Here is a 9,948-nt window from a genome sequence, read left to right on the forward strand (position 1 = left end):
ATGCTGCCAACCATGCGACATCCTTAGTTCCATAATCACGACCAGATATGTAGTAGCCAAAAGAAGGTAATATAGTTATACACGGGAAGAGATAAACATAGGGCTGAACTACCTCTCCATCCAGGCATGAATCACTGCGCCCCCCGCATCAACAGCCCCTTCACGAACGGCACCGCATCAATGACATCCAGCCCGAAGCTGCGCGCCCACGCCACCGGCCCGTTGCCGGGGACGTTGTACAGCTTGTGCAGGACGTCGCAGGCGCCGCCGATCTTGGCGTTGGTCGCGAAGCGCTCCCCGGCATAGCGCTCCAGGGTCAGCAGGTCGCCGACGTCCATGCCGTGGGTGGCGGCGTACTCGACCGTCTGGGCCAGCGCGGCCACGTCGCCGAGGCCCAGGTTCAGGCCCTGGCCGGCGAGCGGGTGGATGACGTGCGCGGCGTCGCCGACCAGGGCGACGCGCGGCGAGATGTAGGTCGAGGCGTGGCGGAAGCGCAGCGGGAAGGAGGCGACGCTGCCCTCTTGCACGCCGGTGACGAGTGGCGGCAGCTGGCTGGGCTTGCGGGGCTGCGGCGTGTGTTGCAGGCGCCAGGTGAGTTCGTCTTCGTGCGGGTCGACGGCGGAGGAGGAGGAAGAGGAGGAGTCGGTGGATGTGGGAGAGGAGGCGGAGGGGCGTTCCATGCGAAGCATGTAGGTTAGATCGGTCATGGAGAGGCGGAAGGCGGCGTTGACCGTCGCGATGAAGGCGCGCGGGGGCAGGGATTTGAGGTAGGCGGCGTGGGCGACGGTGGTCGACCAGACGAGGCTGGCCGTGTTGTTGGGGAGGGGCAGGAGGGCGATGGGACCGCCGAGCGCGGGGAGGAAGCGCTGGAAGGCAGTCTTGATGTTGGGGGTGCTGTGCACCGGGTCCAGGTCGGACAGGGAGAGCGTCGCGACGACGCCGTGTCGGTCGTAGTCCCAGCCTGAGGTGGAGATATCGGCGAAGCGCCGGACGGGGCTGTTGATGCCGTCGGCGCCAACGAGGAGGCGGGCGGCGATCTGCTTGGGCGGTTGTGCGGAGGAGGAGGTCGTCGGGGCGAGGGAGAGGACGGGCCAGGCGGAGAGGTCGGGGCCGTCGGGGATGTCGGAGCCGTTGGCGATGGAGGAGACAGTGGTATTAGAGAAGATCGAGAGGTCCTCGTCTCCAGACTCGGCGATGCGCGAGAGGAGGGCGCGCACTAGGTTGGAGTTCTCGGTCATGGTTGCGACGGTGCGCAGGTCCTCGAACGGCGAGGTCTCCATGGACCAGTCGAAGGTGATGCGCGAGCCGGTTTCACCATCCCAGACCTGCATTTCTTGGTAGGGCTGGACACGCGCCGTGTCGACATGGTCCCAGACGCCGATTTTCTGGAGGAAGGAAACGGAGGAGGGTGTGAGACTGCTGACGCGGTTGGAGTAGTGCTGCGCATCGAGGGACCATGAGCGGGCTTTCTGCAGGTCCTGGGTCTCCACGAGGGCGACCTTGAGCTTGGAGGTAGCGGGGGTAGCTCCTAGTCTTTGTTAGGTCATGTCCATGGGATATAGGAAGTTTGAGACTGCATACGTAGAGCTGCGAGCAGGCCTAGACCTGCAGGACCACCGCCGACGCAAACGACATCGTAGATCTCGGGCGATGCGCTGCTCGGGGTGGAGGCGGATGCGAACCGGCGGCGAGCGGAGAGACGACCCAATTGACAAGATGGGCAGACGTAGGGCCGTGTGGCCGTTCGTACAAGAGCGCGCATGGTGACTTGAAGTATTCAAACAAAAGACGTCGCGGTCATCAACCGGGAATCATCCGGATGGAATCGAAGTATCGGGTGGATGTTGGCTGATTGATGGCTTGCAAACCAGACAAACCAGATAAACGGCCGCTCACCTACACTCGACCACTCGACCACTCGACCGCCTCTACCACCGCCTTGGGGCGGCAGAATTCTAGCAACCTCGCGAGTCGAAATGCCAAAACGCCAGGAACAGCCCGAAAAAAAAGTGGGGCCAGACTGGTCAATTGAGGCGGTGGCAGAAACCAGCGGGCGCCATCTCCGTCACCCTCGGACTTCGTTCCTGAATTAGCATGAGTAGATGGAGTATACGGACTATCCTCTTCCTTATGTCTGTCTGTATACAAGAAGATGGGATCGGCTTCTCTCTCGGAAGACCTCGCAAGGCCTTGCCTCTCCAACCAACACTGACTTCACTGTCTTCTCCGCACAATATGCATCCGCAACCTCCAAACCTCAATCCCCAGCACCAAACCCCGAGAAATGAAGAAATGAAAACATTCCCTGCCGATCAAATATGACTCAGTGGCAAACCATAATCGCCCAAAAATTCCCTTTCTTTGTGCATGAATAACTCAACTCACCTACCTATACTGCGTAATTTGAAACAAACCTTTCACGCCCAGCATACCAATCCCAGCCAGTACTCATGTACCATACGCGTTCACAGCCCCCCTAATGCACTCACTCCGCCACAATCCCGTCAGACATGCAATGCAGACCTGAAGGAGTCGATAAGTTAGTAGACCAGAAAACTGATCAAAATCAAATAAAAGAAATCTGGCCCCTTTCCTTGGGAGCTCTGGAAATACTGTCGCACGGTTCATCCCATCCATACCTACAAGTACATGTTGCCAATATTCGCAAGAGACTGAGAACCTGAATAGAACCGGCTCAACCCTGACCGCCAGCCTACCTAATATAACAAACTATGGCATCCAACGCCCCATCTACACCGTCCCCTACATCCACAACAACAAGAACAACAACAACAACATCACCACAAACATCACCCCCCAAGTCCCAACCCCAACCCCTCCACCTAAGCGCCAACTTCGCCTCCCCGCAATCCCACCAAATCGACTACGACCATGAAGTCTACCTGCGCCTGATCGCCGGCGAGAACCCGAAGGACAGCACACAAATCACGAAGACCCCGAATCAGATCTATCGCGAGGTGGGTCTCACCCCCTTTCCGTCTGGGTCATGTTCAAAGCGGAAAAGGCAGCTCCAAGACTAATCTCCGGGGCATGCACGGCAACTATAGAAGCTCGTTCGGAGGCAAACGACTCGCGCCTTGGATTTGGCGGTTCTGGATCCGTCGGTGGGGCAGCAGAATCCGAGTCCGGTGGATTTGGAGTGGGCGGAGAGTCAGAGGGTGAGGGATCGGTTGGTGGGGAGTTAGGGTTGGGGGTTGTATAGATCTGGGGAGAGGGAGATGAATCCGGGGGAAAGAGTATACATAATGAGACGTCGTGATTGTTTTTCATCAGCCTAGCTCGTTTTGTCTCTCCTCTTCACCCCCCTTCTGCTGTATGGAATGAAAATCCCTTGGTTGACAGAGGAAGAGGTATAAGCAGGCACGGCAGGCACGGCAGGCACGGCAAAGCAACAGGCTAGTCCGATAGAACAATAGAGAGTATACCTAGAGGGAGTTGAACGCACAACATGATCATAAAACACAACGCACACAAAGCTACCGACTTTGGCCGGTCCCGGCTTCTCCCGTGTTCTCATCCAGATCACCCTCCATCTCGGCAACGAAGCGCTCCCAGGTATTCAGCACGCCCTGGTAAAAGTCGATGTGCTTCTCCGCCATAGCCCCCAGGGTGTCTTTGAACTCCACCGCCTTGATCCGCTCGAAGTCGGCCACCTCGCGCACCACCTCCTCGTCGAACATCTCCGACGTCGTCTTGGCCGATTCCACCTCCCGTGTCAACTCGTCGATCCGGAGCTCCAGTTTCCGCACCCGTTCGCGCCGCGACTGCTCGTGGTCAACTCCCCGCATGTCCTCCATCTTGGATCGGATGAACGATGCGGGCGACGAGGTCAGCGGATTCGAAGCATAGTACGACGACGGGTTCGAGGCCAACGAGTCCCGCTCAGCCACGGCTTTGTTCCGATAATCCACCAGGGCCTCGAAGTCCAGTTGCTTCTGCTCGCGCGTCTTAAGCAAGGACTTGAGCGACACAATGTACGCCTCCATATCCCGCAACGAGCCCAAGTAATTCTGATCGGTGTGGTCCTTGAGCGTCTTCAGGCCGCGGCCGGTCTCCTCCACCGAGGCCGCGAACACCTGCAACGGCACCTCCACCTCCGGCTCCAGTGGCGTCAGCTTCCGGAAATGCGTCGCCAAGTCATTGTAGTCCGCTTCGAGGTCCGACTCCCGTCGCGCGACCCGAGCCACGATCTTCTCCACGTGATTCAAGTCCTCGTCCAGCTTATCGGCCTTCTCCCGGACCTCGATGAATCGCCGATCCGGCTTGTGCACCTTGGTGAACGCATTGACGAACGTGTCAGTGAAGTTGTCGAACAGGCCCGGCACCCCACTCCCGTCGGACGTGCTGGTCGAGTTGCGAGACGAGCGCAGCCGCATGTGAGCGTTCCAGTCGGGCGACTCCAGGAAGATCGCCAGCAACGGCGCCCGACGTAACACCGGGTGCAACGTCAGACGCTTCAGGAATCGATGTAGAGACCACGCGCGGCGTGTGGTGAACTCCGGCCCAAACCGATCGCCTCGGACATACTCCATCTTATGCTTATCCGGCAGCGGCGGGACCGCGCACGCGGGATACTCGCGGTACAGCGTCTTGTAGAGGAAGTAGAAGTCGGTGAATCGTCGTCGTACGGTGAACTCGGATTTTTGAAAGGACTTGAAGTCGGTCTGTGACAAGCAGGTAGATTAGAACTCGAGTCCATCCTGTCCCTAGCATCCTCCTCCCTTTCCCCTCCTCCCCCGGGCGGCTAGGCAGCCGTGCTGGCGGCGACAGCGACACCGCGTGTGAAGGGACCACCCACCTGTGTCGTGACCAAGTAGGATATGTATGCATCTTTCGTGCCGTCATTCTCCTTCAGAGGCGAGTCGACCCGGCACTCGAGCACGCCGTCTCCGATCCCAGCGAGGTCTACGGCATCGGCCATTGGTCCGGCTTGGGTGTTCTCTTGGGCGGAGCTCATTCGTCGCTTGCCATTGACATCATGACCGTATCCATGCGGCTCTTCTTCTGCGTCCGTTCCGGAGGTTGTAGGTCGTGAGACATCACTGTCGGGTTCGTGGCGCCACGAGACGCTGTCGAAGTCGTCGTGGTGATCCATCGAGCGAGGGGTTCGGCTGCCGTCGAGAGCCGGCGGGGGATTTATCTGCGCTGTGTCGGAACTACGTGCCTGATTGGGAAGTTGAAGCCTGACAAAGGGCGTGCCGGAATCACAACATGGGAAGAATAAGTGATGAAGTGGGGTGGATTGTTGTAATGCGGAGAAGAATAGCTTCAGGTCGCAGGATGTGGAGGTGAGGTTCCGTTGAGGGTCGGGGGGTCGGGGGGGAAGCAGCTGCCGTCATTGCCAAGATCCCTCCCGAACTGAGACGAAAGCGACTAGACTGTGGACTCGAAAATAGTTACTATGTATGTAGAAAGTGCAAAGTAATGTACGAATCGCTCTCAACTCATCGCTAATTCTTACCATCCTCATTGTTATTACAAGGTGTTAGCTATCCTTGCTATATACACAGCTTTTCTCTTTTCGCTTTCATGCACTTGAAAAAGAAGACACCTTCTCAGCAATCCAAAGGGAATCAAAAGAGAGTAATAATGCTCATAATGCCATAGATCAAGCAACATGAAATAAGTAAAGACCCAAACAATCAGAAAGTCTATTCGTCCGCTGTTCTCGGATGGTGTCCTCCAGTTGCACCATCACGGTCATGTTCCTCGCTGATGCCCCGGTCCCTGTACGGTTCTTCATCCTCGTCGCTGAAGAGGGGCTCTTCGTCGCTCTCCCCAGCAAAGGCGTTGTATAACTCACCACCGCGGCGGCGAGTGCGCGCCGACCGTCCGTTCATCGCTTGCAGCTCATCCTCGTCCTCAACCATCTCAAAGTCATAGTCGTCCCGGCTGTCGTTGCGGAGGCGTTTGCGGCGCTGGACATGGAAGTAGACGCCTAATCCGATGCAGAAGACGATAATCGACCCGATCGCGGCATAGATCCAGGCTTGGGTTCGCTTCGATGCGCCAAATGTTGGGAAGAAGGATGGCAGGAAGCTGTCGGAAGCGGCTGAGGGCGAAGCAGCAACGCCAGTCTCGGTAGGGGAGACCAACTTGTCCTCGGTTCCAGTCGGCACCGCCGTTGTAGTGGGCTTGACGTTCACCGGACGATCAACGACATCGGTAGGCTTCGTGGGAGGCTGCGTCTTGGCGGGGCCAGGGTCAATGCTGGTCGTGGCCACACTGGTGTCCTCGTATTCGTGGTCGTCATCGTGTTCGGTGGGCATGGGGTGCAAGGGCTGGTTGGTGCCATCGATAGCCTCTCCCCAGAGATTAAGCCGCCAGTCGATGAATTGACCGCTGTGCTCATTGACAAGAGTATCCTTGACGATCACGGTCCATTTGCCGACACCAGACTCGCCCCTAGGAATAGATTAGCACAAGCCAACAAGGGAGGAAGAGACGGGTGACTTACCAGTGCGCAACGCTCATAAAAGTCCAGTCCACATAGCCCTCCCGCTCATTATCGGGTTCTCTGGCCGTACTGAGGTGGCTGACCAGCCCTTCCGGGCTGCGCAATTCGACGCTCAAGTCTCCACGGCGTGTATGGTTCACATTCATCGTTACAGTCACATGCTCCAGGCGCTCGAGGTTGGCTTCATCCATCATTGCTCGAGTAACCTCGTACGAGCTGGCCAGTCCTTGGTCGCCCTGTGGGACCTCATGGTGTACTCGCAGCCATGGGGAGTGGAACCATGCTTGGGGTTTCACCAGGTCCCAAGTCTTCGCTTTTTGCACCAGCGTGTAGGCGTCGACCCTGCCGAATCCCCAATCGTGACTGAACTTCCTGCCGTTCTTTGTATCCTGCCAGCTCCCATCATTCTCGTGGACAGGTACTGCTGACTCCACCATCAGGTATTGGGCATCGCGCCAGGTAAGCTCGGGTCTCACGCTGAGCGCGAGAGCCAATGTACCTGCAGCCAGCGGACCGGCGGCAGAAGTACCTCCATGCGACGAGTAGCACTTGTCAGTACCCACATCGGTAGTATGAATTGCGTCGTTTGAGCCACTACTGTATGCGACAACCAGCTGAGCTGAGCAAGATTCGGAGTAGCTAGGGTGTTTGTTCTCACGATCGATTGCACCGACTGTGATGCTGTAGATGCTGTTGGTATACCCATCAAAGTTGCAGTTGTCGTCATAATTTGCCCCATTGCCGGCCGCGAAGACAAAGATCGAACCTCGCCCCCCGCGACCGTTCTGAATGCCATTGACCATAGCGCGCTTGATCAAGACACCGGGCGCCTCCATCGTGGCGCCATCGTCGAACGGACCCCACGAGCACGAGTAGATATCATTGTCTTGATAGGCATAGTTGATGGCTGCTGCCTCGTCGGTGTCGTCGATTGGTTCGGACAGAATTCGGATGCCTGAAATGCGACTATCGTAGGCGACACCCACGCCGCAAACATCGTTTCTTGCCGCAGCAATCTCACCCGCGCATCGGGTGCCGTGATGGTCGTCGCTGAGACGCGGCCTCGGTTCAGGACCCTTGTCGTTGTAGTCGTACGAGCCCTCGGCGAAATAGTTGGGTTTGAGATCATTGCTGTACATATCTAACCCATCATCGACCACTGCAGTAGTGACGCCTTCTCCGGTAATACCCTCCAACCAAAGCCCGGTTACATTCAGATCATTCCCAACCTGGATAGTATTGTAGAGATGCCATTGCCCGTTGAAGATGGGGTCTGCGATCCCCAGGGAAGTTATAATCTCCTGTTGAGCCTGAGCGGCTACCGGGTCCTCTTTGGGGGCAGCGGGCGACCGGTGGACATTCACTGGCTGGGGAATTCGTTTCTGGAATCTCTTCTTCGGGGCCTGCTTTTCGGACCAGAGAATGCCATCGAGCCCCTCCTCCCTCTTGCTCAAGGCTGGGAGGCCAGCAACCGAATCGCCGGAGCGTCGTCGCAAACTCCTCCGATGCCGTAGCTGATCCAACAGGGTGGTGACTTCATGACTGCTATCTCTGGGGATGGAGAAGGTATGGTGTTGCGGCAGTTCTCCGATAGGGCCTTCATGGCGAGCTCCCAGTCGCTGTGCGATGTCGGCTGGGGAGGCGGAGTCGTCTAGATGCAAGGCGAAATAATCGCGTGTCTCGTAGGATCGGTGAGGGTGGAGGGAGGCCGAGGCAGCGGCAGAGGCACAGAGGAAGCCGAGGGCCACTGCGGCACCACCAGAAAGACGCATGGCGGGAGCGCAGTCGGTGGGATAGAACGTCTACTCAATGAGAGTTGAAAAGAGATTAGGCCAGGTAATATAGTGATTGCGGCATAGACACCGAAGTTGTCTCGCAACCGGGCAGCGATCGACCAGGGGAGTCCGCGAGACCGAGGTTAGGTGGCAACGATGGAAGAGGAGGTGTTTTGAAGGGTGGAATGAGTGTGAGAGGTGTTGATTGATAGGTAGTCAATTAGACCCGACCCCAAAATTCTGGGGGGATGAATTAAAGGAACGTGTTCTCAATAAGTTAGCAATTGGTTTAGCGGTAGGGGTTAAGTTACGCCTCGGGGCGGCAAAGCATAGACTAAGATAGCAGCAAGTAAGTTAGCGACCGACTCCGTGGCTGGAGACAAAGACGGGAGTGAGTCTGCGACACCCGTGCTCCTTTCTTTGAGCCTTTGAGCCATCCTGCTCTCTAACCTGCCTGGGCTTAGAGTCAGCCCAGTGGGTTCTTGGCACCTGGGCCTGACGTGGGCACCTCAAGCTGAGTCAGTCTTCGGTCTTCCATACGTGAGTATCAAAGCACGAGGAAATCATTAGTAGTTATTGCTCGGATATAGGCTCATTTGACATTCATTGAAACTATAGTTCATTCACCGAGTCTTGAAGGATTTGTCCACTGGGATGCATGTCGTCGACCTCGAATACACCACATACTCCGTACACGCTGCGGAGTTCACTGCATGTTATTCGTCAGCCGCTCCAAACTTGCGTGATCGACTGGGCCGAATGAAACTGGTCATCTTGGCGAAACATGACGGTCAATAGGGGTAAACACCCGGTCACAACTGATGACAGACCGGGGTTGACTGGTGAGATAATGACTATGTCAGTGGTAAATACGACGCAACATCAGATGCTATGAAAGCTGGCTGAGATGTCAACAAAAACATGTAGCCATAAAGAGGGCAAAGCAAACCAAAAAAGAAGATGTGGACTTGCTCACACTCGGACTCGAACCGAGGATCTCAGCATTACTAGTGCTGCGCTTTACCATCTAAGCCATGAGAGCAGTGTTGCTTTATGGCCTCAATAGGATGCTTTGCATTCCTAAGCGCATTGACCATAGATCGTTTCGAATCATCGTGGGCGACGACAAGGTATGCGACAAGCCAGGACCATCCAACCCAGGCAAGGGCATACAACCTGCACTACTACCTACGACTCGGGGTACTGAAGCATACTGGACCCTTTCCAGCTATTCACCTATAGTTCGAGTGAGCTCGGAGTCTCAGCCCGTGCCTCGTCCTCAGACCAAACAATTCGGATTGTTGGACAGTGATCTTGTGATCAACACATGCAAGTGAGTCTCCGTCCAGCAGTCCTGATATAATTGCTACTATACTGGGACGTCTGAGGACAGTGGATGCATAAAGCCAGTGGTTGCCCTGCAAGGTAAGAATTGGGAGTGTACGGAAATCGTTTTACGCCGTGCGGCATTTGTCTTGCAAGGATATCTATCGATTGCATGTACATACTAAATCAAATGAGACTGAAAGGGTAAAATATTGGTGTAACTTTCCCAATTCCTTCAGCAGGGGCAGCAGTTAACATGCGAGACAAAGAAGGGGCACAAAAAATGAACGACACCTGTGAGATTCGAACTCACGCGGGCGAACCCACTGGCTTAGCAGGCCAGCACCTTAACCACTCGGTCAAAGTGTC

The 9,948-nt window shown here is 56.2% G+C and overlaps 4 protein-coding genes and 2 non-coding genes across 6 annotated transcripts; 1 reads left to right on the top strand and 5 right to left on the bottom strand.

The window, feature by feature from the left end:
- Nucleotides 1-29: 29 nt before the first annotated feature.
- On the bottom strand, nucleotides 30-1,841 carry BO66DRAFT_345607 (putative ubiquinone biosynthesis monooxgenase (Coq6)). The gene is made up of 2 exons (XM_025644554.1): nucleotides 1,582-1,841; nucleotides 30-1,528 (listed from the first exon to the last, which is right to left on the bottom strand). The coding sequence occupies exons 1-2, from the start codon at nucleotides 1,760-1,762 to the stop codon at nucleotides 132-134; spliced, it is 1,578 nt and encodes a 525-aa protein (XP_025505964.1). The 5' UTR covers nucleotides 1,763-1,841; the 3' UTR covers nucleotides 30-131.
- Nucleotides 1,842-2,494: 653 nt separating this feature from the next.
- BO66DRAFT_38750 (uncharacterized protein) lies at nucleotides 2,495-3,352 on the top strand. Its single transcript, XM_025646318.1, has 3 exons — nucleotides 2,495-2,622; nucleotides 2,689-2,978; nucleotides 3,069-3,352. Exons 2-3 carry the CDS (start codon nucleotides 2,733-2,735, stop codon nucleotides 3,204-3,206), a joined length of 384 nt encoding a protein of 127 aa, XP_025505965.1. The 5' UTR covers nucleotides 2,495-2,622; nucleotides 2,689-2,732; the 3' UTR covers nucleotides 3,207-3,352.
- A 145-nt stretch (nucleotides 3,353-3,497) lies between these two features.
- Nucleotides 3,498-5,116, bottom strand: BO66DRAFT_318326 (sorting nexin-4; the record flags this gene model as incomplete). Its single annotated transcript, XM_025643596.1, has 2 exons — nucleotides 3,498-4,685; nucleotides 4,820-5,116. 2 exons carry the CDS (start codon nucleotides 5,114-5,116, stop codon nucleotides 3,498-3,500), a joined length of 1,485 nt encoding a protein of 494 aa, XP_025505966.1.
- A 366-nt stretch (nucleotides 5,117-5,482) lies between these two features.
- Nucleotides 5,483-8,623, bottom strand: kexB (kexin kexB). Its single transcript, XM_025644555.1, has 2 exons — nucleotides 6,479-8,623; nucleotides 5,483-6,426 (listed from the first exon to the last, which is right to left on the bottom strand). The coding sequence occupies exons 1-2, from the start codon at nucleotides 8,248-8,250 to the stop codon at nucleotides 5,673-5,675; spliced, it is 2,526 nt and encodes an 841-aa protein (XP_025505967.1). The 5' UTR covers nucleotides 8,251-8,623; the 3' UTR covers nucleotides 5,483-5,672.
- Nucleotides 8,624-9,222: 599 nt separating this feature from the next.
- BO66DRAFT_t109 lies at nucleotides 9,223-9,295 on the bottom strand. Its single transcript has one exon. It is a non-coding gene; the product is annotated as a tRNA-Thr (tRNA).
- A 572-nt stretch (nucleotides 9,296-9,867) lies between these two features.
- Nucleotides 9,868-9,948, bottom strand: BO66DRAFT_t108. The gene has a single exon. It is a non-coding gene; the product is annotated as a tRNA-Ser (tRNA).

The sequence above is a fragment of the Aspergillus aculeatinus genome, assembly GCF_003184765.1.
Source record: "Aspergillus aculeatinus CBS 121060 unplaced genomic scaffold BO66scaffold_13, whole genome shotgun sequence".
Lineage (NCBI taxonomy): Eukaryota > Fungi > Ascomycota > Eurotiomycetes > Eurotiales > Aspergillaceae > Aspergillus > Aspergillus aculeatinus.

Excerpts from the sequence above, each read along its gene's own strand:
- BO66DRAFT_345607 (XM_025644554.1), bottom strand. The coding sequence starts at position 1,762 with ATGCGCGCTCTTGTACGAACGGCCACACGGCCCTACGTCTGCCCATCT. Across the intron at positions 1,529-1,581 it reads AGGCCTGCTCGCAGCTCTAC|GAGCTACCCCCGCTACCTCC; the intron begins GTATGCAGTCTC and ends AACAAAGACTAG.
- BO66DRAFT_38750 (XM_025646318.1), top strand. The coding sequence starts at position 2,733 with ATGGCATCCAACGCCCCATCTACACCGTCCCCTACATCCACAACAACA. Across the intron at positions 2,979-3,068 it reads CGAATCAGATCTATCGCGAG|AAGCTCGTTCGGAGGCAAAC; the intron begins GTGGGTCTCACC and ends CGGCAACTATAG.
- kexB (XM_025644555.1), bottom strand. The coding sequence starts at position 8,250 with ATGCGTCTTTCTGGTGGTGCCGCAGTGGCCCTCGGCTTCCTCTGTGCC. Across the intron at positions 6,427-6,478 it reads TTTATGAGCGTTGCGCACTG|GGGCGAGTCTGGTGTCGGCA; the intron begins GTAAGTCACCCG and ends ATCTATTCCTAG.